The sequence below is a fragment of the Sesamum indicum genome, linkage group LG12 (genome assembly GCF_026168435.1).
Source record: "Sesamum indicum cultivar Baizhima isolate 11 linkage group LG12, ASM2616843v1, whole genome shotgun sequence".
Taxonomy (NCBI): Eukaryota; Viridiplantae; Streptophyta; class Magnoliopsida; order Lamiales; family Pedaliaceae; genus Sesamum; species Sesamum indicum.
This window is the reverse complement of record NC_142668.1, coordinates 16,305,145-16,332,914: the sequence shown is the minus strand read 5'-3', so window position 1 is coordinate 16,332,914 and position 27,770 is coordinate 16,305,145. Positions and strand designations below refer to the sequence as shown.

Sequence of the window (27,770 nt, the reverse complement as noted above, 5' to 3'; positions counted from 1 at the left end):
ATATATGCTATTTATCAAGTTCAAATATACACAATTAATTTATAATTATTATTACAATAATCCAATAATTAATATTAAAATAAATTAATATCCATGTATTAATAAAATTTGAATTCAGAATCTTTTAAATATGGATCCTTAATTTTGCTAACTGAAAGAGGAATCCATGTTGAGATGCAAAACCCTAATTAGTTTCCTTAAATAACAAGGCAATTAAGGTTTGAAAAACACACACACACACACACACACACACGTGACACAACAACTTGGTGACTTTCACAATTTTTACCAACGCTAACGGGAAAAAGACAACGGCGGCGTATATTAAAACAACGCTCCCATTAAAACTCCAAGAAAAAGAGAACAGAAAAGTCAGAATTATACTCCTATCCGGGATTTAAAAGTCCTTAACATACGCCCCCCACTCCGCCCATCAAATTCTTCTTATCCTGCGCTCTCCCTGCATCTTTTTAACTTCTCGTTAATTTTTCTCCAAAATTCTGGAAATCCTGCCAAAATTGCAGACTGAATTTTTCTACGTGATAATTCTGGCGCTTTTCCTGTTTCTGCGCCGTTTCATATGCGGGTACCGCCCGTGCATGTGAGTGTATTGAATAATAGGGGTTGGAGTTGAAGTTTTGTGGGGAATTTAGGGTTTGTTTTTGTCGATAGGGTCAAAAAGATTGAGATGATGACGGCGAACGTGGATGATGGATCATCGGCGATAATGGATGAGTTATTCAGTGCGGACGATGAATGCAATGATGTTTTGATCGATCTTGAATCTTTCTGGAGAGTCATGGGAGCCCCCGCTGAAGCGTCACAGGTTATTTTTAATTGTAGAGTTTGTACATGGTGACTTCTTGGTCAAATCTGACTTATGTCGTTGGAATTGTGAGTATTAGAGTGCATGATTTCTTGTTATTGAATGTCATGAAAGTGTGAATTGATGTTTTCTAGTTGTAAGTGTTGATGCTTTTATACTGAATAGTTTTATGGTTGGTTGGAATTTGGAGTAGTAGATAATCTTGATGATGCATATTGTTCCAATCACTGTTAGTTGACTTTACTTGAGTTTATTAAATACGGATTAATCTGAATTCAACTGATTTCTTGTGCATTCTTCCCAGTATGCTCTTTGGAGATTTGGGCCTTTGTATGAAGATTGGTATTGCATGATGGTACATGTTGAATTTTCAGTACAACTGTTTCAAAGCATACTAATGCACTGATATGACTTTCAGCCCTTTTTCTGTTTCCAGCATTAGAACCACTTCAATAATGTTCTTAGCTTTGAGTTGCATAATTGTATACATTGTCAGTAGGAATGGAGTATACTAATTTGGGGTATAGATTTGTTTGGAATGTTTAGTATGCGGTGCACAGAATCTTATTCCAAAGGAGAAGGATGTCCCCTGAGATTGGGATAAAGTAAGGGTAAGCTGTGCAGAGAAGATCTGGGCATCATGCATACACGTATGAAAACTTAAAAATAGAAAAAGAAAAATAAAGGTCCGAAGTATCATGTAAATGGCTTTATATCATTTACTATCAGTTCCTTCCTCATGTAACTGGAGTACAAAACCTTTTGCTACATCTTTTCACACCAATTCCCCTCTCTATTTCCTCTCGTCAGCTTCCCCTTGCCCTTTTGTGTAGTTGTGCATGTTTTAATCTCTGGACTAAATTGCCAACTTTTTGCTCTCTCGAGTTGGCTGATTGCTTTACTATTTTAACCTTGTAAATCAGTGAATGAATTTATTCTTTGGTAATTTACAGGGGACTGTGTTTGAAGATTTACCTTTTACCAATAGTTTACAAGGTTGGTAAGCTGTTTTCAGTTTATTGCTTTTGTTTATTCTTTGAAAATTCTGTCCTGTTTACTCTTCATACGATTCCACAACTATTTTGGGTATGTTACTTGGTCAATTTGGAATTATACCTGGATGAAATATCATGGGAAGATGGCCAATTTGTTATACTGATGAGGTTTTGTCAAGTACAACTCTTTGAAATATATTATTCTTCTTCTTCAAATGAGCACCAATAGTCTTTCTTCGTCTTAAATAGTACTCTACCATTTTGCATTGTGACAATTAGGTACAGGTAGCGGGAGTCTTTCTCTTACATGCACATTTGTCCGAGTAAAAGTTTTAAACCTTCTAGATGTTATTTTAATAGGACTTCAGAATTCAGAAGCGGTACTCTCACCAAGACCAGGATTTGGTGTACTATCACCGGTGCAGAATTCCGAAGCTTCAGATTGTAGGACAGGATGTTCAGATGGCTCCTCAGAATCTGCTGGGACTTCTGTCATTGTGGATGGTGAAAGGCTTGAACCTCCTTCCCAGCTTAGTCTTCTAGAGCAAAGCTGCTCCAGAAGTGCCACTGATTGTATATCTGTTCAGAGAAATGCCAATTCCTACACTTATACATTGGGTGGTTTTCAAATTCCCTCCTCTTGTAGCCAAAATTACTGTGAGATAGCTCCATTTGGGACACCCAACCACAGCGATGCATTGAGTTCTTACAATGTCAATAATTTTATCAATGATGTTGAGTCTTCAGAAATCTGTCACCTGAACAGTGGAGAAGAGCTATTGCGGTGCTCAGGGACGTATGCTCATTCTGAAAGTAAGACTTTGTCATCATACTTTATGATAGTTTGTTGTCCTGTTTGTGCAGAAACTTTATGTTACTTTTCTGTTCATTTTGCACATGTGCTCTGAATCTTTTTGGTTTTATGTAACTTCTATTGTTGTTTGTAGATTTCTACTATAGGAATTCTATGGAAAAAACTAATCTGAGGAATTATGTTACGCACATGGAGGGTGCATCTATTATAGATGGAGACAGGACTTCTCATGATGCTTCTCATTCTAGTTCTTGCGAAATTAATGTAGCAGACATTCCAGATACTTTGTCCGAAAATTACGCTCCACATCTTTTGAGTCCCAATAATCCACCATATTTTCCTCACAGTTGTGGAATTAAATTGTCAGCGTGTGATGGAGGTAGGATGGTCAATATTTTGGATGACGAAAATTACCATAGTGACGATTTCATTAGAATGATGCCTTATGAGGACCTGGTTCGCGATGAGTTAGGGCACCGTATAGCCAACAGTGGAAATGGTACCAGTGTTTGTTTAGATGGTCAAGTTCGAGTTACCAAATATAATGACATGCATGCAATGGGATATGAGTCAATGAGGCATTTTCCTAATACTTTGTCTGATGTCTTCAGCAAAATACAAGATGACGTCAAGGTCAAGAAGATTGAATCAATTACATCTCGTGAAATAGTTTCTAGAGCTTCTGAAGTAATTGATGACGTAATTAGTAGGAATCATTGTGGGGTTGCAAGTAAGCTGCCTGCTACTGAAGGTATGCAATGGTCTTCATTCAATTCTTTGTCTGCGGTTTCTTATAAGAACCACGCCAACCGTGTCAAGGATGAAAGAGAAGATTTGAAGAGACCTAACCTTTCTCCAGGTATGGTTGGTGAGACTCCCATAAAAAAATTAGCTATTGGTGCGCATGGTTGGCGTCCTGCTCTACAGGTGTCAGGTCAAACTGGCATACTTCCTCACCGTTCAATTAAGACAGAAGTTCAATGCGAAAAGATGGAAATTGAGGTTGCAAAGTTCAACAGTTATTGTCTTTCTGACATCACTTTCCAAGGGGTTCAGAGTAACATGTCAGGGACAATCAATATTGAGGATGATTCTGACGTGTGTATTCTCGAGGATATGAGTGCACCAGCACGCCCAAGTCCTACTGTATTGAATGGCAAATTGGTTGCTGCTTCACAATTTCCAATGTGTCGAGACTCCGTTGGCCAGCTGGCAGTGGGGCATTCAAGGCTTAAACCAAATGATGAACGTGTCATTTTTCGAGTTGCAGTGCAGGTGAATTCTGTAATCCAGGTTTTTGCGTGATATGACGAAATTAATGTGCAATGTTGTTTCATGATAGTGTAAAGGTTTTTCAGATGGTGGTTCTATCAAACAATTGCTGTATATAATGTATCTTCTCTCATAAAGAGAATTCATTTTTTTCTTCCTTCAATATTTGTTCATCCTCGATTAGTATTTTCATCAGTTTCTGCATCTTTCTGATCTTTCTGTGTATGGTAGTCTCTTTCTGAGATAGTGTACTTGAAAATATTATGAAGAGGAAGGAGGATATTGTTCTCCCTATCCCGTGACTGGTGTCCCATTTCAAAATTTGGCTTGGATGATGCTATTATCCATTGTTCTAGTGGAAGGATATTTGGTGTCAGCTACAGATGCTCATGATTAATATAAATGTTTTTGGTGCTTCAATTATCCTCAGCTTTCTGGAGCTTCTAGATATAGCCAAAAGCTCTTGTTTTGTTGGTTTGGCTTTGTTTATATTTGTTTTCTTTCTTCTTTCCTTTTTTTGGTTTAAACATATTTTTGCTGCAAGGGGAATCTTAAGCTGGATGGTTTTGCTTTCAGTATGGTCTTTTGGTGTGAGGTTACAAGATTCTTGGAGGGGCAATATGTATATGTAATCATTCAATATTGGTGTTCTATTACCAAATTTGTAAATTCGGATAACTTTCATCATGTAATGGACCTAATGGTCACTTAACCCATTTTTGAGCCTTCAGGACACTGTAACACTATTTTCTTAGAGTGAAGATATTATGTTTTTCTTTCATGCTTCCATTTTATGATGTGATGAGATGGCAAGCAGTTGTACATTCGAATTCTATTTCTCTGAAGTTTTTAAATTTCTTGTTCATTAATTGGATAATTGATTATGCAGAAGTGTTGCATCTATTGCAGGATCTTTCGCAGCCAAAGTCAGAAGCTACACCACCAGATGGTGTTTTGGCTGTGCCTCTGCTGAAACACCAGGTATCAAGTTCTTTGGGTTTTGTTGAATACAATTTTGATGTTTGTCTGTTGATTAGTTGTGGTTTGGTCCAGAAGAAAAGTTACATATGAGAGATACAGATATCTTTAGAACTTTTAGAATCATGTCCATTTCTCTATTGTCATCGTGCAATTAACATTTTTTTATTCTACTATTTTTATATATTTAGTTTTTTCTTTAACTATGCCTTCGTGATCTTCCAAAGCTTCAGTATGCAAATTGTGGTTATGGTTGTTTGAGTAAAAATGCTGCTCTGGCTGACCCATCTTTTAATTTTGAAACTTTGTAGAATTATCTGAAAAATTTACTTGTAGAAAGATGTAAAAAAATATCGCATGTATTCTTGGAGTTACTTTATGTACTTGTTGCAAATGTACTGTTGGAGATACTTTATGTAATTTTGACAAGGGTACCTTTGATTGCAGAATTAGGTCAAGAAGCAAAAATTTATATCTTAAACTTTTATTAGTATTACATCATAATATATATATCATCATTAATTATTGTCAGAAAATCACTGTTGTCCGGATTATTATGTAATTTCCAGTATGTATGGGTTTGTAAACTTGTAATTCATTTCAACTGATCCAGGAACAGATGTGATCTTTAAGATTGTTGAAGTGCATAGAACAAGTTGGTTTTAGAATTTTGCTGTTTGAGCAGGAAGTATATAGGCCTTCATTGACTTGGAGTAACTTGATTCTGTACTTGCATATCTGCCCTACAAATCTTCTTCTTGAGAAATTGCTTTAGGACAGGCCATATACGCCTAGAGTGCTGTGCTCTCTTTGGTTCTGCGATATGTCATGGTGGTTTATATTACTAATTGGAAATGTGGAATCCCAATTCAGATTTATCTGCTACTTCTTTTGACCTGTATCACATGGCTTATATTTCTATTATCTACTTTGGTCAGAATACTTAAGATTGTGGGGGTTTATTTTCTGTACCAAAGAATATGGGGTTTAATTTTCTGGTGCAGCATTCCTACTGATTCTAGTTGATCTTTTGGGGCAGCGAATTGCTTTATCGTGGATGGTTAACAAGGAGACAAAAAGTGCATGCTGTTCTGGTGGGATTCTTGCAGATGATCAGGTTGCCTTGAAGGTTCATATTTTCCTTCTTGAGGTATGCTACTGATCATTGCCATGTAACTATCTTCTTATTTTAATTTTGACAGGGACTTGGGAAGACAGTATCAACAATTGCTCTTATACTGAAGGAAAGGTCCCCATCTTTCAATGCGCCTAAAGCTGGTAAAAGTGAGACTGAAATGTTAAATTTGGATGAGGATGATGGAGCATGTGAGACCTACCATGTGAAGGAACCGCATCAGATTACTGGTGGTAACACTTGTCTGCAAGCAATGGGCAGGCCTGCTGCTGGCACCCTTATTGTATGTCCAACGAGTGTCCTCCGGCAGTGGTCTGACGAGTTGCACAATAAAGTGACAAGTGAAGCTGATCTCTCTGTTCTAGTCTATCATGGAAGCAATCGTACCAAAGATCCTCTTGAGCTAGCTAGGTATGATGTGGTGATTACAACATATGCCATTGTGAGCATGGAGGTGCCAAAGCAGCCTGTTGTTGATGAAACTGATGATCAGAGAGGTGTTCCATTTAAAGGGATCTCATCTAGTAAGAAAAGGAAGTTACTCGAAACCCATTCTTGTACAAAACCCTTTCTGAGTAAGAAGGGTAAGAAAGGGATTGACAATGAATTACTTGAAACTCTATCTGGACCCCTTGCCAAGGTTGGATGGTTTAGGGTTGTATTGGATGAGGCTCAAAGTATCAAGAACCACAGAACTCAAGTAGCTAGGGCTTGCTGGGGTCTTCGTGCTAAACGTAGGTGGTGCCTATCAGGGACACCTATCCAGAATGCTATTGATGATCTTTATAGCTACTTCAGATTTCTCAGACACGAACCATATGCCATTTTTAGGACTTTCTGCGAGCAACTAAAGGCGCCAATCCATAAGAGTCCTCAGGATGGGTACAAAAAACTACAAGCAGTGCTGAAAACTATAATGTTGCGTCGAACAAAAGGTTAGAATAATATCATCCTCTATCACCTTTTCTAATTATGACAAGTTGATCAGCTTTTTGAATTCATGTTACCTTTCTGTTCTTGAGGTCTATGCATTACCCGAATTCTTTCTTGATCTTCGAAACTATGAAGCCTTCTAAAGGATGGAGGCTAGTCAGCTTCTCCAATTCTGATTCGTATTATTTTGTTTAGGTTTGTTATGTTTTTCATAGGCGTGTCAGTGTATTAGAGTTCCTGACTCACAAGGGCCAGGAGTGCTGCAATATGTTTTTCCTTAGTTTTCTGCAGAACTATGAACACGATTATTTTGGGTGGTTGATGCTCATTTTGGTTTCTGTGAACCTTATTGCCCTGTTTTGGCACCCCGAATAATGAACGAGCCTTGAACTAATTGGAAAAGATACTGGCTTGATCAATCATTTCCGAAATAAACTTAGGATCCGAAAGGCAGTCCCACATTATGCTTTTATATTGCTTTTGCAATGTTTGCATTTCAGCTTAAACTGAAGGAGAGTCCGCCTGCAGCTTATGTTATTTTGGTGGTATTGTTCAATTCAGGTACTTTTATTGATGGAGAACCCATTATCAAACTTCCACCCAAGACTATAGAATTGAAAAAAGTTGATTTTTCCGAGGAGGAGCGTGATTTCTACTGCAGACTCGAGGCTGATTCGCGGGCTCAATTTGCAGTATGTTTCAATATTCTCAAATGCAATATTCTTAGCAATTAAGTTTGGCGTTTCTGCAAGCCTGTTATTAACCTATGTTGCTGCATTTTGACAGGAATATGCAGCAGCAGGCACTGTCAAGCAGAATTATGTTAACATATTATTGATGCTTCTGCGTCTTCGACAAGCTTGCGATCACCCTCTCCTTGTTAAGGGGTTCAGTTCTAATTCACAAATGACTTCCTCCATTGAGGTGGCTAAGAAACTTCCTCGGGAGAAACACATCTTCCTTCTGAATTGTTTGGAAGCTTCTTTGGCTATTTGTGGAATTTGCAGTGTAAGTAGTTATGTATAGATCATATCAAATGCTACCACAGCTGTTGCTTTTGCTGAACCTCGATGTAGAATGTGTGCAATATTTTAGGTTCTCTTCTCCCAGTGATATCTGCTTGGCCCTTGTCATTTTTTTTCATTGCTGTTTCTTTTGGGTTTCCTTGGTGGTTGCGGTGGTGATTTCTTCTTAGTTGAAGGTATATTATTGTCCTCATACATCATATGCGGATGCATCTTATCTTTTCAGACTTGTCTTTTATTTATTATTTTTTTTCAGATGATAAAATTTAATTAATTTGAAGCCTCAATGCTGGTATCCCTACTCATATTAAGGAAAGGTTACTTGTGCTCTGCAACGATATTTGCTTTAGTCCTACGTGATTGGCTGATACGAGGAGCTTTATATGAGCTCTTACCCTTCTACCTGGTTTTTACTTATTGTAGAATGTCGAAGATGTGTTCCCTAACAGATGTATTATAAAGTGTGAGTGGGAATTTAATTAACCAATTTCCCATTTTAGTAATTTTGGGTTTCTTTCTAAGGATATAACAAGTTGTTTGACTGTTACCACTGGAAGTGCCTCAATTGTGATCTAGAGAGCTGTATATGCCTTAAAATCTGAAATTTTGAGCTCAAAATGTTCAATACTTTACAGGATCCACCTGAAGATGCTGTTGTCACTGTCTGCGGTCATGTCTTTTGCAATCAATGCATATGTGAGCATATGATAGGTGATGATACCCAGTGTCCCACCAAGAATTGCAAAACTCATCTTACGATGGCACATGTATTTTCTATAACCACGCTGCGGATTGCTATATCGAATCAGCAGAGTGTGGAAAATACCCCTGATTGCTATGATTCTGAAGTTGCTAAAGTTTCTGATTCTTGTTCCTTAAGCTGTCCACACGATTCTTCCAAAATTAAAGCTGCTCTCAAGCTCTTGTTATCTTTGTCTAAGCCACACGATCCTGCATTAAGAATGAGTTCAATAGAGACCATGGGAGAATGCTATAGTCCAGAAATGTTGCGTAGTTGTGATCCGGTGGGGAAAAATGGAACTTCAGACATGACCCTAGTTTCGGAAAATTCAGTTAAGATTGTGGGAGAGAAAGCAATTGTTTTCTCCCAGTGGACAAGGATGTTGGATTTGCTCGAAGCTTGCTTGAAAAATTCTTCCATCCAGTATCGTAGACTTGATGGCACAATGCCTGTTGTTGCCAGAGACAGGGCTGTGAAAGATTTTAATTCTCTTCCCCAGGTTTGCTGGCCCACATGATAATTTTGATTGATTAAGCTTTTGCACCTTCAGTAGTGATTATATTCTGAAACTTTGTGCTAGGTTTCTGTCATGATCATGTCTCTGAAAGCTGCCAGTCTTGGACTGAACATGGTGGCAGCTTGTCATGTCATCCTCCTGGACCTGTGGTGGAACCCAACAACTGAAGATCAAGCTATTGACAGAGCACATCGAATTGGGCAGACACGTCCTGTTTCAGTTTTCCGGCTGACTGTTAAGGATACAGTGGAAGATCGCATTTTGGCCCTGCAGGTAGCCCTTTTATTTTCAATATTTTGTTTAAATTGCTTGTTTGCTTGATTTAATTGCAAAATCCAGAAACTTGAAGATCCATCATTATGTGCCTAAAGCTCCGCCCACCCAAAGAGGCTAAATTAGAAGAATCAGAAAGTGGCAGTAGAAAGGAATGAATTGTACTGAAAGCATGTACTTCATTCATACTCATGGGCTCCTTCGGTTTCATTTCTTGTGATACCATTGACTCAGATATTTTGCCTCTTTTCAGCAAAGAAAGAGAGAGATGGTCGCTTCTGCCTTTGGGGAGGATGGGACAGGTAGCCGACAAACTCGACTTACTGTGGAAGACCTCAAGTATCTATTCAGGGTCGATTAAGACTTCTCTAACTCTTCAGGGTTATTCTTTCTATTCTTTATATGCTAACAATTACAGCAGCATTTTTTCTTGAAGCTTTGGAATACAGATCTTTAGGATTGACGGGGAAACAATATGCCTTAGTATATAGCATGTCTTGCAAGATTGGCCTCAAGGATTGTTATGTTGTTGGAGAAGCAATTTACTTGTTCTTTCTTCTGTATAGGATATAGAGTTTTGTTTACAACTTTACAGAGCTAGTTGGTGTACTAGGAATTCTTTCCATGTAAATACCCCCCTCCCTCCTGTTTTCTTCCTTGTAGACATTTTTGTACCTATTACTATATTCAGTCTTTTCACCTGGGCAACTCTGGGGAATTGTCATATTCATGATTTATGGTTGAATGATTCTCGGGCGTTCTAAGCAGCAGAGAATAGAAAGGTGAAAATGACAAAGTTTACCATGTTTAATGATATGTATACCTGCAATGAAGCAGAGGCTCGACTTGTTAACAGATCCTTCCGTTTTTTCTTTTAGCTTTTCCTTCTCCATTGACTTTGTAGTTTTTACTCTGGTGGTACTGTAAGATCATAATCTATGTGTTAACTGCAGCCATATAAAAGCAACAATATTTATATCATCTGTTGGCTAATTCGAATACTTGACTTGTGATTGACCTCGTCAGGTATTGCATCAGTTCTTTGTTTATGCGACTTATGATTGAACCGGCAGGTATCAGGACTCTCCAACAGCTCTTTTCATACTTGTTCCATATCACATGTACTGCAGGTTTCATTGCCTGTAGGCATCCAAAATTAACTTTGTAATATGACAATTGACACCGTCAATTCTCAATTATCACTAATTTTTGTTGGAACGTTGACAAAAACTGGCACTGTAACTATAGATTCTTCAGATTCTTTTAAGCATTTGGATCTCTTATCTTAACCGAACTATTTCGTCGGCAGCATAAGCATCTGATAATGCTGTGGAGACTGGGATAACTTCCTTATGAATAAGAAATAAATATGTATGAGAGGAGGAAGCATGCATGTCATCATGGTCCCATGGTCTAGTGGTCAGGACATTGGACTCTGAATCCAGTAACCCGAGTTCAAATCTCGGTGGGACCTCTTTTAAATTGTTATTTGTTTTTTTTGTCTTTTTGTTTCGGAATTATCTTTCTTGGGGACATTTTATGTTGTATAAAGTTTGATAGCTAAATGGAAAATATTCGAGAAACAGGCGGAATCTCATCCTGCGTTGTACAAGAACGAGCGCGAGGCGAATAAGCTGTCGTCAGAAAGCAGAGAATTCTTTGAGCTGTCCTCAATTCTGTAATTTCTTACTGTTGGCTGTTGCAGTGCAAGGTTTGTCCAAACATTCATCAACACCTTGTATGAAACAGTAACATGAGCAGATGGCGAACTAGTTAGCAGGAGAGAAGCATGCCAAAACCAGTATAAATTCTTGGAAGAACCAGAATAAGATCATTAATAGATTCTTGAAAAAACTTCTGAACAATTTTTGAGTAGTTTATAATCAGAACAATAAATCTGTTAAAGAAAAATTGCAACATCATATAGCAATTTCAACATCCTGGATACTCTTGAACGAGCATCTATCATTCAGCCACTTCAAGATATCACCACGAACAATCGCAACATTTTCATCAGTTTCCCCAAACAACAAAGAATGCATCATACCCTCATAAATCTTGATACTCTTATCCTCACTCTTAGCCACTTGATACAATTCTCTACTCACTGCTGGATCAGTAACCACATCTGCACTCCCATGGATCACAATAAAAGGAATGCTCACATCACTCAGTTTACTACTAACGTAATCTGTCACCCGCAGGAGTTCAAGAACCGTGCCTAATCTTGGCTTCCCCTGATATCTCATGGGATTCATTACCCCAATTATTTTCTTTTCTGGGACTTTGACAGATTTCTCTAACAAATCAGCGGTCGGCACAATAGGCAAAGTGGGGGCAATTCCTGCAACAGCCGTAAGGATTTGTGGAATGGGCCATTTTGGCCTCACCTTGTCCGAGATTCTACACATGGGGGCTATCAAGACCGCGCCTCTGAAGAATTCAGGTTGCTTGAAATGGATCAGTAAACAAATTGCGCCTCCCATTGACTCACCAAACAAGAATCTCGGAAGGTTCGGGAAGTTTGGATCTTGGGTTAAAATGCAGTTGAAGAATGAGATGCAGTCATCAACAACAAGGTCAACATTTGGGACATAGGCTTTGAGGCCTCGGGAGCGGCCATGGCCTTCAAGATCAAGGGCAAAACAGGCAAACCCATTCTGGGCAAGGAAGATTGCGGTGCCCTGAAAAGTCCAGCTGATGTCATTGCCATAGCCGTGGACCATACAGATGATGCCGCGTGGAGGTTCGGATTGGAGTGGCTGCCAGGATCTGGTGAATAGGGTTAGCCCTCTGGGTGATGTGTAGTAAGAATTGGATGATTTGATGCCCTGTTCTTTGTAATACTCCTCCTCAGGAGTGTTTCCCCAGTAATGGGTTAGGCCTTGGTTTTGACGTTTTTTTTCCTCCATTTTTGTTTCTCTTTTCTCCAAAAATTTGGTATTTTTTCTTCTTCTGGGTATTTGCCCCGAAAGAGGGAGTGAATTGGGATACGCTTGACAATAATTACCTGTGGAAGGTTCTGGTTGGTGGAGAGTCAATAAACGTGGTGGAAACAGGGCCTCCTCCTTTTATTTAGGTTATATCTTTTTGACGTCAAGGTCAACCATTTTTGGGAATGAAAGCTTACTTTGCAGTTGGAGGTTCATAATTATGCAGTTGAATGCGTGCGGGATTACAAAGCTTTATTTCGTCAAAAGAGGGAGTAATTAAAGGTGTGGTACTCTACATTGGAAGATAATTTCTCTGACTTTTTGGTATTATTCGTGTTTAGTCTGTTTTTCTTTCTTAATTATGATTCAAATAACAGTGTGATCATTGATGATCATCTGCTTTAAGTCTGCGTTTCTTGTCTACAATTTGGAAGCGGGAGTGCCTTTTCGTATTAGTTTTTCTTTGTCTTGTTGTAGAGGCTGAAGAGAAGAACTATTCTAGTATTCATCAAGTCATTCGGAGGAAAATGTTAAAGGGCAAGTGCCACCTTCTTGTCGAGAACAATGAATTGTTATTTTTGTGCTTTGGTATATTGCTATTGCTTTGAATTATGATAATTGGGACGCTCTCGCTCAGAACAAGCAGTTTTCTTTTTCCTGATTATGATGCTTTTCACCTTTTAGCCGAGAAAACTTAATTTACTGAATAATTTGTAGATAGAGCTATTCAGTAATAAGAGTGGAGAATGATCAATTCTCAAGAAGCTATACAGAAGTAAACCGTATGATGTAGTCTAATATATTATTCCAGATGCATTTGTTCACAACCTTATCCTTTTCTTCTTCCAATCACAAGGCAACAAATTCCTTGTCAAAAAAGTATAGAATAAAGCAATAGCATATATCCTGAGAGGACCGAAAGTTCCTATTCTGGTCACTGTTGGCCAAAGTTGAACTACAATCTGAGGAAGATAAAGAGATGATTAAACACATGAGAAGTCCTTTCTCATCTTCAAATAATACCTTCCTGTTTCTAGCCCTTTGATTTTAGGAGGCACTTTTGACTGAGAGCTTAATTGAAGGGAATATAATCATAGCTTATGTTTCGTGATGTGATGACTGATATAAAATGTGCATTTTAAAATATGAGAATATACACGCTCCGGTTAGTAGCTGCCTATAAAGGAGCTTCACATGGCTTCATGGTTCTTTTTGTTAAGTGGGAAGGGTATCTGTAGGAATTCTGGGCCTTTAAGAAAGTAGCATTGTAGTCTGGTATGATCTCAGTTTTACTTTATTTTAGGTGGTATACTATTGGAAGATAGGATGAAATTTATCAGTGCAAAGATGATCAGGACTGGTGCCTTGCACTTTCTTGTAGGGACCAACATTTAAATCACAACAATAAGATATACTAAATTGCCAATGAAATCAAAGAATAGGTAACTTATTGCAGGCCTAACACAAGCACTTCCAGAAGTTGGCTTTATAGTCTAAAAGCTTCAAAGCAGATCATTTTATCTCTTGCAAATTTCAAACCGGTACTAATGAACATATAGCTCCTACCATCACTAAGATCTATCTCCAGGGACAGCTTGGTTCTTTAAATTCTATTCCTCCTGTTTTTATCTTTCTTTGCTTGTTCATTATCTTAGTTGACCGAAAGCAGTTACAGTTGTTTATGTTCCCCCCAAGTTATATAGGCCTTCTTAGGTAATTTTTTATGTGGGCTGCATACTTTCACATGGTTAGCTAAAAAACTTAGAGATAAAGCTTAACTACTTTCTTCTCACCGTCTACATCAATTACATCCATATCCCTCTCTTCTCACTAGTCACCATCCATCCATTAACCTACGGCTAGAAGTATAAAGTGTGAAAGTTTTAGAGTGTAAAATCTTACAGACATACTATTATCTACCACCAACTATGTGGAGTTAGGGTCCATGAATTTCTTGGAATAGGATATTCATCATCGATCAACATTTTTATGCTGCGGGAGTCAAGCTAAGATGGATAGGTCCAGCGCATCCTGTTATTTTTGCCCTTTTTATCTTTGGCAGAGAAAGGTCCAATGGAACTTCTTTTCCAGCCAATTCATGGTTGACTTGTGGAAAGGACTGTAGTGGAATATGGTTGTGCCACCTTTCTCATATTTTATCCAAACCCCACACCACACACACACACAAACAGAGCACACACCATCCATCCACACTGCACACAGAAACATGCAAACAAACTGTTGACTAATGCATGTTTTTCTTACCTTCTAGCATTCATTTGCTCTTTTCATCAGAGGCAACGATGATGAAGAAACATAATTAAAGATTAATAGGTTCCTTGATATCTTGGAGAAATTACAGAAGTGGAAAAAAGAAAAGAAAAGAAAGATACAACCTATGTAGAATTATGGTGCTATTCTTTTCTTTTGTTAGTGGCTGGTTCGCATAATTCTTGGTTCAACTTTAACCATTATCCGACAGATTGCCACTTGAAAACTGCATAAGGTTATGATCAAATTCTAAAGATTATCCTTTTTTCTCTTTGTTTCCTTTTGGTTAGACAGGAAGTTATCTGTATGTGAGCGAACTTGAGATGAAGGGTCAAGTTATTGTATTCTTCTTCTCTCTGTGCACCTGTGAACTTATGTCTATCTTTACTATTATGGATCTAATTGGAAAACCTAAACCTGAAGTTTACCAAAACTCTCATGATTTCTGCATAATTCAGATAATGACATAATGTTTCTTGAGAAAATTAATCTCCCACTACAATAAGTAGAATCCAATTTTCATATCATGCTTATTGACCTAATACCACAAGCTTTATTTGATTATTGCAATCCATGCAATGAACCATCTTGTCCAGAATAATAAAATATAAGTGATATGACAACGTGATACACTACTTGTTGATTCACAGTCAATAGCTATTGCAATATTTGCTTTAATAATCCTGAACATAATAAGCTTAGGACATGCCTTCCTTGCTTTAGATCGTGCAACACATTAGTGGTTCTGATTTCACACCTAACAAAATGTTCCACTGAACTTGTTCAGCCTTCATTGTTCCAACAAATAAAACTTATTATATTTGCAGCTAATATAATAATGCATTTTGCTACTTGCTTTGGCAACATAGTTCTTGTCCCGTTAGAGTTTGCATATCAAGGTGCTGAGTACAGTATAACATATCAGCAATTAAAGGACTTACTATTGCCGACAGATACCTTTATGTCTGACAGGAATCTTTGATTCAAAAATCAAAGTAAAGCAGAGTTGTCATAACTTGCTATAATGCATTACAACATTGCATGTCAGACAACTGCCACATGTGAAATGTAATTTCTCAATAGATTGTATTCTTCATCTTAAATGAATTTATTTGTTTATTTCAGATGATTTCCTTCTCATTGTTCAACTAAATTGAAGTTGAAATCCAAGTCATGGTTCATATCCAAGTTCGCTGTTTGCAATCATATCTTTCCAATAGCCTGATTATCAGACGATAAAGTCACAGCACATAAGGTTCGCCACAAAACCCCTTTCTTTCTTTGCTCTGATGATGAGATTCCAGAAGAATATGTCAAATTTTATCCGCATACTGCACACACCACCAATTTGGAATATATACCGTAATATCATTCCACTTGCCACTTCCATGACAAAAGAAGGAAAAAAGAAAAAAGACTGGTTAGCATATATGTGGTCAATATGAGAAAAATAGTACATGCTGCGAAAAATAGTTCCCATTCAAAGTACCTCGATGTCAGAAGAAAGTCAGTACCTTGATTTGAATGATGACATCATCCTTCAACAAAGCAATGGTAATGTGGGTTTCTTTGACCCTTCACCTCTTTCGTGGGTACATATGAAACAGTGACCGATGGTGCAGTCCGTCTGAATATGTCACAGAACGACATTTATATTTAAAAAACCTCCATCAAGATTCTTTTTTTTTTTTATTTGGCATATTCATAAATTCTACATGCATATAATACCAAAGCGTGCGTTATCTGCCATAATGCTTTGTCTTTGCTCCTATCTTTCCAGGCTAAACTTCTCATCTAGTCTAATTTGAGATTATCGGAAGCAGCATTTTTTATGCTTCATTCTGCTCAGCAATCTGTGCGGTGTCATTTTAAGTACTAATAAGTGACATGGGAAGCTTGATGAAGAACTGCTTAGCATCATGTTATTGATGTAATGTCATGCCCAATGACTAGAGAATTAAACATAAACCAATGCCTCCTCACAACTGAGAAGAGAGTTTAAACTTACCCAATTTTCAGTTTGCTGATATACTTTAGCTCTCATTATCTTTTCCTTATACTGCTTATATAATATACAAATCTTTGGCTTCCTTGTCATCTTTGCAAAATGCATTCCTATACTTTCTGGGAGTAGGCAGTAACAAGAATAAACAAAAGAAGACATGATTATTAATAGAAAAAAGTAAAGGGCAGTTGAAGACTAGTGAAGGGTAAGATCGACGCTAGCTCATGAAAGTTGATATTAGAAATCTAGAAACATATATCCATGTGATTTTGTTGGATGAAGGATAAAATCTTGACTAGGTCCTCAAAGTTTGGCAACAAAAATGTGGAAATATATACTTTAGTTTATACTGGATATCCACGTGATTTTGATCCAACAACCCACATACGAAATGGAGGCTCCACTCTACTTCATGCTAGTTTTACTTTTAGAACCTGCATAAACTTACGTCAGATGCCATAGAGTTGCCGACCAAATTAGAGAACAGTGTGTCACATAGGACGTCTTCACTAAAGACAATCTTGAAATTTAGACCCCCTCTCGTGTTTCCTTTAGGACAACTAGTTCTCCACAAGTATAAATAAACATCCTGCTCTTTCCATATTTTTACCTTGGGTAGCAGTAACCATCTCCAAATTGGTGTCTAGTGTTATTAGAATGGGTCTTGTTAAAGTATTGTTTGTCCTCTCTCTGCTTATGGTTTCCATGGAACCACTAGTAACTGCTAGATATTGGCACTGGTCTAATGAGAAAAAATCTAACTTTGAGGCTGCTGAAGATCTTGTGACTAGTCTTCCAGGCCAACCCCGTGTAAGTTTCCGACACTATGCTGGGTATGTGACAGTAAACGAAAAGAACGGCAGAGCACTCTTTTACTGGTTCTATGAAGCCACAACCCTTGCTGATCAAAAACCTTTAGTGCTATGGCTAAACGGAGGTAAGGGAAATAACAATAAAGAGACAATATCACCATGGATTTTCACTTGCATGCAGTTGATTGTTAACACTTTCCAATGAACTGAAAACCAGTGCATGCATAATTCATATAAACATCTTGAGCATGGCAATCAGCATTTAAAAGTGTTCTAGTTGTATTAATATATGCATAAGCACTGAGTATATCGGCTTTCTGGTAGCAACTGCATTTTTCATGTTCTGATGCCAGTAGCAATCTTTTAACTAACCTTTTTATCCATATTTCAAAATACAAGATTTAAAGAAGTTCTTAACGCCATATTCTTTTAATAATTAGATTCCTCATAAATAATCTCATCTTGTGTTAGCTTCACAGGGTCCCATACGTTACACAAAGGATGATTCACAAATAAACTCTTTGAAATTGTAAAGGGATTAAGGTTGCCTTTTCCTTACTTAAAACTTAGTGGACATATCGCTTTTCCCATTATCCAACTGAGTCTTAGTATTTGTATACTCTATTTGGTGCTTGGTTTCGTGTTCTCCATTAAGGTGACAAGGTACACTATGTTCTAGGTCCTGGTTGCTCTTCTGTGGGATATGGAGCAACACAAGAGATTGGACCTTTCCTTGTTGACTTGGATGGACGTGGCTTAAAATTTAATTCTTTCTCATGGAACACAGGTTTAATTTCTACCATCTCCCGACAGCATGTTTTTGCATGCAGATTTCTTGAATAGCATATCAGTTAAGGTGTATCAATTTGCAACAAGAAAATCTTGTTTACTGATTTAAGACACAATCGACCTCCAAATATTACCATGCTTTCAAATACACAAACACAAAGGAAGTGGATTTTGATCTATTTATCTTGTTTGACGCTACAGAAGCCAACTTATTATTCCTGGAATCTCCGATTGGTGTTGGCTTCTCATACACAAATACTAGTGGTGATTATGATGGTCTGGGAGATGACTTTACAGGTAAGCCATTCTATATTTTACTGTAATCTGGTACCTAAAGCATTTGTGTGGGGCCAGGCGAGTTTTCGAGTATGACCAGATTGATAAAATAATTGTGTGTACTCTGTGCCCATATTGGACTACTCTAACCAGCAAATGATGCTTATGGTTTCCTGCACAAGTGGTTTCTCAAGTTTCCATCATATCGGACCCGGATATTTTATATTGCGGGAGAAAGCTATGCAGGTATATTTTCTTACCCTTTTGCCATCATCCACCCCTCAGTCCAATTTGGTTATTCTCATATTCTTGATGTGTTTAAATTAGGGAAATATGTTCCAGAGCTGGCTGAAATTATTCACGATAAGAACAAAGATCCCTCCTTGTTCATTGATCTTAGGGGCATTCTGGTATAGTACTTCCACCACACACACAAACGTTATATCGCGAACTATTTTCAGAAGAAAGTTATATTTAATAACTTGTTTGTAGCTGGGTAATCCTGAAACACATGATGCTGAGGACTGGCGAGGTATTGTGGACTATGCCTGGAGCCATGCTATTGTCTCAGATGAAACCCACAAAACTATCATTCGGACCTGTGACTTTTACAGTGATGATCCATGGAACAATACCGATTGTAACACTGCTGTGGAAGAATTATTTAAGCAGTATAAGGAGATAGATATGTATAGCCTTTATACAACCCTCTGCCAAAGTAATTCATCTGCTTCAGCAGACATGTCGACTCTATTCAGAGCGAGGAGTTCATCCAATATGGTTATTGAATATCCAATCCACTGAGCTTTTTGTTTTATAGAATTAGTGCATGGTTCCTTTATTACCACTATGATCAAGAATAAAACAAGGTTCCTATATTTTGCCTAGATGCCAAGGCTCATGGGTGGTTATGACCCGTGCTTGGAGCACTATGCGAACACCTATTACAATCGACTTGATGTTCAGAAGGCCCTCCATGTTGCTGACGGAACTAGCCTCAGGAACTGGACCATCTGCAAGTAATGTCAATTTCTCCTTTTAATTTCATCTATAGTCTGGTATGCGAAATTACGGCCACTAATTGGATCTTCCATGATGCAGTATGACAATCTTCTATGGATGGTCGGATTCAAGGACATCCGTCCTTCCCATATACAAGAAGCTCATAGCTGCAGGACTAAGGATATGGGTTTACAGGTTAGATGCTTCCTTCCAAGTCTCCTCATGTTTCTTTAACAAGTCAAAGCTCACAGTCCAAATTTTGACATTTTGCAACAAACTTTTTTGGCAGTGGAGATACCGATGGCAGAGTTCCTGTTTTGTCAACGAGATACAGCTTAAGCTCCTTAGGACTTCCAATCAAGAAGGCATGGAGACCTTGGTACCATCAGAAACAGGTAACAAACTCTTCTTTTTCTTTTCTTAAGTAGTAAAATAAGGGGCATGTTAGTTCCTCAAAAGGCCTTATGCTGGACCAACAGACGATGATTTTTCCTTACTGAAAAGGATTTTATTAAACTAGGTTGGTGGGTGGATTCAAGAGTATTATGGTCTTACGTTTGCTACATTCAGAGGAGCAGGCCATGATGTGCCCACATTCAAACCAAGCGAGTCGCTTGCTTTCTTTGCATCATTTCTTTCAGGTGAATCTCTGCCCTCCGAGAGGGATTGATGATGAATTCGCTCGGCTAGTTCTACGAGAAACTTTGCTGTTCCGATGTTAGTTTTACGACAAGTGTGAAAACAATGCTGTTAGAGAGAGTTTCTCCTTTTTTCGTGTAGTGTTACTACTTTTGCGTTGGCTGTGAAATCAGAATAATGAACTTCATGTACAAGTCATTAGACTTCACAAGAAGACTGTGATCTTCACCATGGTGTTGGATAAGAGTTTTTGGGGTTTTCTCAACTTCCATCGCCTTCTTCCTCCTCTAAAAACACTTTCATGCAAGGTATATGCATGTGTTTTCACGACTTCGGCATATCAAGGAAAACGCATTTCAGGAATTCTTTCCTTTTACAAATCTCTCTTTCGCATGAGCGATTGAATCTCCAACGTTGATGTTGGGTTTATTCTATCTGGAGAATCAATGAATGAAAACAAAATCACTTACTAAATGTGGGCCACTCTCCTATTCTCTTGGGCCTTTAACCAAGAGGGCCCAAGTGATTTTATGGTGTAGGCCCAAATTTGCTTCAAACATAGATTGGGCGATTTGATGATTTTAGTCCTATAAATCTCCGGCCCAATTAAATATAAACTTCAAATGCAAACTCGGCCCAAACTTCCTGACTTAGACGTACCTGATGGGCCTGGCTGCTGGTAGTCTGGTCCGTATCCACAAAAGTTGGAAATACCAAGAAAACCCTCAGCAAGCCTTCATATTACTGGATTCCCATGTGTAGCTGATATACTTAGATGCATTTGGATTGATGAATTTGAATTTTTAAAAAAAAATTCAAATAACTAAATTTGAAACAATTTAAAATAAATTCAAAAAGTTATTATTTTAAACAAATTCTTCAATTCAAATGCAACTTCAAAATATTTAAATCATTTGACCTATTTATGCTTATTCTTAAGGAATAATATTATGATGCATAATAATTAAGAAGAAAGTGTTCACTTAGTGGAAGTAGTCATTATTGGAAATGTAATTTTCAGTCAGTTTGATATCTATTTCAGAATTTATTTCTGAGGATATATATATATATATAAGAGAAATAGTCCAGAAGACAGAAGCTAATAAGTTTCTTTCCCAAATTAGAGGTCTAAAATGACATTATTAAGACGCATAATTAAATTAAATGGTCCCATCCTAATTACTTCTTAAGAATTAATTTCCCCAAAAGCATGCATTTCTATATGCCTTCATCAATCCCAATCTTCTATTATAAAAGTAGTCGTAAACTCACACTCCACATATATATTGCATAATCTAAATTTTCAATATACTTATGTACTATGAAAATAATTAAAATAAAAAACTGATGAGAATGGATAATTTCTTAAATAATTTTTATTACTTTTAAATGAGAATAAATATAATTAATATTATTGACAGAAGAATTTAAAGGGATAGTCATTAAATTAAAAAAAATATATATATATATAGTATGTTTGAGGACATTTTAATCCATAATCATCCAGCTAAAAAAGGTGGTTACACTAACCTCTTCTAGCTTAATAAATAATATAAATATTTAAGAAGAGTACTTTATATTTGTCGTGCGTATATTAAATGAAATATTAAATCCGATACTGTTTTATAATTAAATTCCATTTAATGTTCAAAAAAATGAATTAAACAAATACCCCATCTCCTGGCTGTGCTTATGTCGTCATGACATATTATAAAGATTAGTTAATTAAAAGAAAAAATAAGTGTATCTTGAACCATAATTATAATAATTGAAGCTTCAGATTGGAACAACGAATAGGAATAATCTTACGTCAGGAGCAGAAAATGTGCACCTAAATCCCCCCAATTTCGGCTATAGGTATATTCCCAACTTGATTTTTTTGAAATTTTTACTTACCTAGTTATAATTAAATAACATATATAAATTCTCAAATTATTTAATCCTATGTTCAAACTTCTTCAGAGTATCTCCCAGAAAACGTTGGAAAAGCTCCCAGAATTAATTTGACTTTCGTGTTTCAGACTAATAATTAACTTACATCAAATGCTACGGAAAAATGTATAGATTGTTCCGACGATGCTGTTTATGTGTGTTTGTACTCACATGAATTATCAATTATTGAATCAGATATGGTAACATATATATACATACAAATTCATATCAACGATGTCGACGTGGAAATTACAATATAATAAATACAAATTTGTTTATGCTATGATTGGATAGGAGGATTCAGCAAGTAGATTAAGTTCAAAACCAGTATTACTGCAAGAATACGAGTAGGAACCAAACCCTGTTTGTCCTTAATTATGTACATAATTATCTCAATAACAACTAATTCATGAGAATTTGAATGGCTTTGTACATATCAGATTAATTGCCAAAAAATAGTATATATGCGAGTATGTGTATATATACGTCACCTGGGATTAATTAATATTCGTATGGGTGTCGAATTTTGCTGTTTATTGAAGGTGGGAAGTGGGAAATTGGTATGATTGATGATGCAGGAGCCCTTCCTCTGGAGAATTAACCTGCAGCTGTGAGTTTTGGTGGAATGCTTGGGGGTATTGCTGATTCAGCAAGGAAATGAAGGAGATGTTCCTGTCATGATGATGATCATGAGCTGGATTGCTGCTAGGGTTTTTGTAATCATCATTGGCTTCTGAAGTGAGCATTGATGTTCCATTTATAGGCACTGGACTCCAATACTGTGATGACGATGACGATATATTCCTGGGAAAGTCGGATTTTGATGAACTTGAAGATGCTAATGGAGATATAGAGATCGGGATGTTGCTAGGAATTGCTGATCCACTTCCAGGGAGCATCCCGGAAAAGAAATTATTCCCGTGATCATCTTCGAACGTCAAAACCCTGGAATCGTGATGGCTGGAGGGTTTTCCAGGCCCCGGAAAGGAACTCTGATACCCGACGTCCATCGATAAAGTCGGCATGGAAACGGGCATTTCTTCCATGGAATCATCCATTTCGATCGGTCGACTGCTCGGATTGCCTTTTTTGAAAATCCGGCATAAAACCCAATCATCAAGCTACATAATCATACAGATTAACAACCACAAAAAGTTAATAAAACTTACGTATTAATATGCACTAATTATTTGATAGTCCATATATACAGTACCTGTAAAGAGCCTTTCTTGGTGAGAGATATTCCAGGGGGTTTATTAGCACTGGAGTTCTTGTCAACGAGTCGATATTCATGCATGATCCAGTTGGATTTGATGCCCTTTGGTGGCTTCCCGCCGTAAAAAACCAGGGCCTTTTTCACCCCGATCTTTTGAGTGCCATTCGCCGTCAGGATAGGCTTATCGGTGCCAGTGGCCTTCCAGTATCCCGACGTTGCGGCACGATTAGGCCGTTCGCCGTTAGGGTACTTCCGCTCTCTCGGGCTGAAGAAATACCACTCCTGCTCGCCAAAACTAGCCTTGCCTAAAAATAACAATATCAAATCATAAATCCTTATGTTCTTATCAAGAATTATAAACAAGAAAATAGTGATGAGAAGTCTGATGATTACTTGGAAGTTCCCATGGATCATATTTGTAGAGATCAACCTCAGCTATGATAGCAACGGGCAAAGGGGCGGAGGCGGCTTTCTTCTTCAGGTAGTGAACCACCAGCTCCTCATCCGTCGGATGGAACCTGAACCCGGGCGGCAGCCGTGGCTGATGGTGGCTGCCACCGCCGGAACTTGTGCTCTCCATGGATCAGATTTTCAGAAAGTTTGTCTTTCTCTCTCTTTTGTCTTAATGAAATTTCTTTATGGTATTTATGTAATAAGGATTTCATGATGATAAGGAATGGCAAATGCTATTATAACATGATGATGTGGGGGAGAAAGAATATCTGAGTGAGGGGGGGGGGGGGGGCGCTCAGGTGCAGAAAGATACCTAACATCTACCACTTGGATATGGACACGTGTAGAGATGTTTCCAGGGGACCACATCGGTTGGGATCACGCGTTTTCTGTGTAACAGACAAGCACCCCTCTCCACATCCCTTGTTTCAGTTTGGGTGTTGGGGGCTGTTTGGCAATTGGCATTTATCTCCCCCGAAAAATTCCAAGAAACAAATTCTGTCTTGTTGTTGTGCGCGTGGTGGGATCGGCGGAGCCGGCGGCCGCGCCGCATTCCAGCATCGGTGATGCTCTTGCAGTTTTATGTCCACATCACAATGACGATAATGGCAATAAGTAGTAGAAAATCAATTAATGCCTTCGCCCCATTTCAATTATTATTATTTTCTTTATGTTTTTTGCAGAATTATTGAGGACAACAAATACTTGTATCATGGTTCTAGTACTATAATTGAGTAATAATAACTCATGGTTAGGTGTGCGGATCAATCGAGTCGAACTCATCAACAAGTCATTTAAATTTTAATTTTGTGCATTTTATTTATTAGTTTTTTTAACCTTTTTTTGGTCGGACTTCTCATGAATTCAGATTATTTTTGTATATTTGGAGCATTCCGTTTAAATCACTGAATATTCAATATACCTCCTTTTTATCAGCTTAATGTATTAAATGAGACAATCGTTCGAACATGATATCATAGTTAATTAGCAAAACTAAAAGGTTCTGAATAATAATAATAATCTGCACATAAGATGTTGAAGAATTTAAAGTCTTAAAAGAGGTTATTGTTCAGCAAATCCGCAAGAAGAAATATCATTTGTTGCCAGAGATTTGTGGAGAGCATAAAAAATATATATATGTTGTAATGATGCAAAATAAAGGGAGAAGAGTGATGTGGAGTGGCGGGGGGTTTTGTCGGAATTGGAAAGTCAAAAGTTGTGCATGAAACAGAAAAAAGATAGAGATGAGGCAATTAAAATTAGGATAAAAAGAAAAGATATGGTTGTTTTTGAGAGAGAGAGATAGGAGAGAGGGGAGTCCAAATGAAACGTTGAATTGTTAAGAGGAGAGAAGACGCATTGGCAAACAATTGGAGACCAAAGTAGCTTTCGCGTATGGGTTGGTTTGTCTTGATTTAGAATTCCATGTGGTGGAGGAATCTATGCCCTTAAAACGACACATCATTGGGCCCAGCAAGCAGGCTTTACCTCCGTCTCATTTTCTCTTTTTATATATGGGCTCACACTATATATGGGCTATAGCCCCTTTTATGATTGGAAAAACAACAAGGCCCACAATTATGATGAATTTATTTATAATCATTAATTAGTCATAATTAAACACCAGGATATCATGATAAAAAAAAAAAAAAAAAAGAATTAGTTTAGAAAATTAAAAATACACATTATATATAATATATGTGTGGAAGGGTGGGTGTAGGTCAAAAGGAAGACGACATGTCAAAGTTTTCTACGTTACCATTTTGTAAGGTAGCTAGGGGAAGGGAGAGGGGCAGTCTCTTCCTACATTGTGTGGTTACTGTTGACTTGAAAACCAACATCAAATCTTCAGCACGCTAACATTAATATACATTCATTTCATATTATTTTTATTTGTCAAAAATACTTTTCCAATTAATCTACCTACATTATATTATATACATCTGTCTGTCCTATGTACAAACTATTTGTACTATGTTTCACATATACATCATCACATGTATATAACTTTATTTTAAAGATCGAATGGGGTTTCACATTAATTTACTCTTAATTAATGCAGCCCTCTTATAGCCTTATATGGCTGCATGAATATATATATACATATATATGTGTGTATGTGTGTGTGTGTCGTGGTTGAATTAGAATTTTGTGATATAAGAGGGCAAAAAATTCTGAAACAAAGACATGCATTATAATGTAGTTGATGAATGGAAACTTTACAACTTTCATTGCCTAATAATTGTAGTAATTCCTGCAGGACCAGTAAGTTGACAACCGGCCGTCTTCAACTTTGAACTTTGAAAGAATAATGAATGTGTTAGCCATTGTCCTGCTGCTATTCCTCTGAATCAAGTTCATCAAAAATTAGGACTAGCTTTAGGAAATTAAATGAATGAAAAGAATGATTTATTTTTTTAAGGTTATTAATTCTGTGACAGCGCCCGCGCCTTTTCTTTTAGAGCTTGCTAATTAGCTCCTCTTCTTCCACCTCGATCAAGTTCTTGATCACCACGTCCGTTGCATTAGCAAGGAACTCCGCCCAATCCCTGAATCAACCAAAAAAAATAGAAATAATTAGTTAAATTATTAAATACGAGGAACATTTAATATTTAATATTTTAAAATTTTTTAGCCAAATCAAGTTTGATCGAACTAAAATTAGTAAATATAATGCATTCATCATGTGATTAGTCATATTTGTATTTGTCATATAATTAATTTAAATTCGATCAAGTATGATTTGTTATAATTTGTTTATTATAAAGTGCAGAAGTAGTGTACTAATTACCCTCTCAAGGTGTCGAATGTTAGTCCGACGGTATTTTTGGCCTCCTCAAGGGCCGATCGAAACTTGTCGAGGTCCTTTGGCGGGCATGACCCGTCGTCCTTCACCCGGAGTTCCGAAGGTTTTACGTCGCAGAAAACCGGCACGATTTTCTTCCCACACTCCGTCATGAGGCTCAACTCGTGCAAACAAAAATAAGAGTCGCAATACATGGGAGAGAACACGGCGATCCCGACCTTACATTCTCGGATCGCCACGTCGATTTTGTCGAACAGCTTGTCTCCCGGCTTCATGCTCTTGCTATCCAGGAAAGGGCGGAGGCGGAGGCTGCGGAGGTGGTGGTACAGCAGCCCCGCCACGTTTCTTTTCGTGTCGACCCCCCGGTGGTTGATGAACACATCGCACGGGGGTACGGATTTCTGCTGCCATTCGACGGCTTTGGAGCGGAGGATGTGGCGGCCGATGTTGGAGACGACGGCGGAGGATGAACGTTGCATGGTCCGGTTGAGGCAGTCTAATTAACTAGGGGGGGTTGTACGTGTTTCCTTGAGTAGAATATATTTTGTTTTTAGCTGTTCCTGTTTGGGTGAGAGATTTAAATTGTAGGGTCTTGATTACGCTCCGGAGAGGGGATTTATAGTGAAACTGGTGTAGATTTTCTTGGGGTGGGGGTTTGATTTTGAATGGAAAATTTTGGACATGTCTACTAATCAGAATGTTGGACTGTTTGAAAAATAGTTGGGGTTCTTGTTTTGACAATGACGATGATGAGGGAAAAAGAGTAAGCGGGTTTGAATGAATTGACTATCTAGGCGTTAGCGTTACCGAGGAGTGTTTAATCCTTCAAACACGCTTATTATGCATTTTATTTATTTATAACTCGTACATATTTTCATTTTTAACAAACCAATTGACGACCCAAAGAAATTCAATTTCCAGGCAGCATTTCTTTTATTTTTTTTTTATTACACTTTCGTATCATACGTTAGTGTCACATTAATAAACAATAAACACATATTAGTGTGACATCAGTATGCAACAAGAATTTGTAATAAAAAAGAATATGTACAACTTTTTTTTTTCTTTTTTTTTATGCATGATTACAAATTAGATTCAACAATTGAGTGTTTCAATTTCCAAATCC

The 27,770-nt window shown here is 37.6% G+C and overlaps 5 protein-coding genes and 1 non-coding gene across 11 annotated transcripts; 3 read left to right on the top strand and 3 right to left on the bottom strand.

The window, feature by feature from the left end:
• The first annotated feature begins 363 nt into the window (after window positions 1-363).
• On the top strand, window positions 364-10,365 carry LOC105175513 (helicase-like transcription factor CHR28). 4 transcript variants are annotated; one of them, XM_088876271.1, is made up of 14 exons: window positions 366-601; window positions 673-826; window positions 1,780-1,822; window positions 2,182-2,634; window positions 2,769-3,386; window positions 3,495-3,910; window positions 4,817-4,888; window positions 5,925-6,014; window positions 6,088-6,955; window positions 7,515-7,645; window positions 7,740-7,961; window positions 8,614-9,219; window positions 9,301-9,510; window positions 9,764-10,365. In XM_088876271.1, coding segments are annotated over exons 1-14 (3,993 nt in total). In that variant the 5' UTR covers window positions 366-599; the 3' UTR covers window positions 9,872-10,365. The 4 variants fall into 4 exon arrangements, with proteins under 4 accessions (XP_088732396.1, XP_088732397.1, XP_088732395.1 ...); XM_088876270.1 differs by lacking the exon at window positions 9,764-10,365 and adding an exon at window positions 9,577-9,757 and having other exon boundaries at window positions 364-601; window positions 2,769-3,910; XM_088876269.1 differs by having other exon boundaries at window positions 2,769-3,910.
• A 547-nt stretch (window positions 10,366-10,912) lies between these two features.
• On the top strand, window positions 10,913-10,984 carry TRNAQ-CUG (transfer RNA glutamine (anticodon CUG)). The gene has a single exon. It is a non-coding gene; the product is annotated as a tRNA-Gln (tRNA).
• Window positions 10,985-11,375: 391 nt separating this feature from the next.
• Window positions 11,376-12,675, bottom strand: LOC105175512 (alpha/beta-Hydrolases superfamily protein). The gene has a single exon (XM_011097965.3). It carries the CDS (start codon window positions 12,420-12,422, stop codon window positions 11,430-11,432), a length of 993 nt encoding a protein of 330 aa, XP_011096267.1. The 5' UTR covers window positions 12,423-12,675; the 3' UTR covers window positions 11,376-11,429.
• A 3,300-nt stretch (window positions 12,676-15,975) lies between these two features.
• Window positions 15,976-20,502, top strand: LOC105175511 (serine carboxypeptidase-like 31). Of its 3 annotated transcripts, XM_088876328.1 has the most exons (11): window positions 15,976-16,268; window positions 17,519-17,656; window positions 18,211-18,318; window positions 18,522-18,617; window positions 18,750-18,842; window positions 18,924-19,006; window positions 19,089-19,376; window positions 19,485-19,615; window positions 19,698-19,793; window positions 19,888-19,993; window positions 20,119-20,502. In XM_088876328.1, exons 1-11 carry the CDS (start codon window positions 16,172-16,174, stop codon window positions 20,266-20,268), a joined length of 1,386 nt encoding a protein of 461 aa, XP_088732454.1. In that variant the 5' UTR covers window positions 15,976-16,171; the 3' UTR covers window positions 20,269-20,502. The 3 variants fall into 3 exon arrangements, with proteins under 3 accessions (XP_088732454.1, XP_011096266.1, XP_088732455.1); XM_011097964.3 differs by lacking the exon at window positions 15,976-16,268 and having other exon boundaries at window positions 16,287-17,656; XM_088876329.1 differs by lacking the exons at window positions 15,976-16,268; window positions 18,211-18,318 and having other exon boundaries at window positions 16,495-17,656.
• A 1,979-nt stretch (window positions 20,503-22,481) lies between these two features.
• On the bottom strand, window positions 22,482-24,063 carry LOC105175510 (NAC transcription factor 25). The gene is made up of 3 exons (XM_011097963.3): window positions 23,779-24,063; window positions 23,383-23,690; window positions 22,482-23,290 (listed from the first exon to the last, which is right to left on the bottom strand). The coding sequence occupies exons 1-3, from the start codon at window positions 23,963-23,965 to the stop codon at window positions 22,703-22,705; spliced, it is 1,083 nt and encodes a 360-aa protein (XP_011096265.1). The 5' UTR covers window positions 23,966-24,063; the 3' UTR covers window positions 22,482-22,702.
• A 1,975-nt stretch (window positions 24,064-26,038) lies between these two features.
• Window positions 26,039-27,298, bottom strand: LOC105175638 (putative 2' cyclic ADP-D-ribose synthase BdTIR). The gene is made up of 2 exons (XM_011098140.3): window positions 26,630-27,298; window positions 26,039-26,387 (listed from the first exon to the last, which is right to left on the bottom strand). The coding sequence occupies exons 1-2, from the start codon at window positions 27,121-27,123 to the stop codon at window positions 26,297-26,299; spliced, it is 585 nt and encodes a 194-aa protein (XP_011096442.1). The 5' UTR covers window positions 27,124-27,298; the 3' UTR covers window positions 26,039-26,296.
• Window positions 27,299-27,770: the final 472 nt, after the last annotated feature.

Bases quoted from the DNA above. Each gene is read 5' to 3' on its own strand.
- LOC105175513 (XM_088876269.1), top strand. The intron at 1,823-2,181 runs GTTGGTAAGCTG...TTATTTTAATAG, and splicing joins TTTTACCAATAGTTTACAAG to GACTTCAGAATTCAGAAGCG. The intron at 4,889-5,924 runs GTATCAAGTTCT...CTTTTGGGGCAG, and splicing joins TGCCTCTGCTGAAACACCAG to CGAATTGCTTTATCGTGGAT.
- LOC105175512 (XM_011097965.3), bottom strand. From the start codon at position 12,422: ATGGAGGAAAAAAAACGTCAAAACCAAGGCCTAACCCATTACTGGGGA.
- LOC105175511 (XM_011097964.3), top strand. From the start codon at position 17,377: ATGGGTCTTGTTAAAGTATTGTTTGTCCTCTCTCTGCTTATGGTTTCC. The intron at 18,319-18,521 runs GTTTAATTTCTA...TTGACGCTACAG, and splicing joins TTCTTTCTCATGGAACACAG to AAGCCAACTTATTATTCCTG. The intron at 19,007-19,088 runs GTATAGTACTTC...ACTTGTTTGTAG, and splicing joins TTGATCTTAGGGGCATTCTG to CTGGGTAATCCTGAAACACA.
- LOC105175510 (XM_011097963.3), bottom strand. From the start codon at position 23,965: ATGGAGAGCACAAGTTCCGGCGGTGGCAGCCACCATCAGCCACGGCTG. The intron at 23,691-23,778 runs GTAATCATCAGA...TGTTATTTTTAG, and splicing joins TGATCCATGGGAACTTCCAA to GCAAGGCTAGTTTTGGCGAG. The intron at 23,291-23,382 runs GTACTGTATATA...ATGATTATGTAG, and splicing joins CCAAGAAAGGCTCTTTACAG to CTTGATGATTGGGTTTTATG.
- LOC105175638 (XM_011098140.3), bottom strand. From the start codon at position 27,123: ATGCAACGTTCATCCTCCGCCGTCGTCTCCAACATCGGCCGCCACATC. The intron at 26,388-26,629 runs GTAATTAGTACA...TGGTTGATTCAG, and splicing joins ACATTCGACACCTTGAGAGG to GGATTGGGCGGAGTTCCTTG.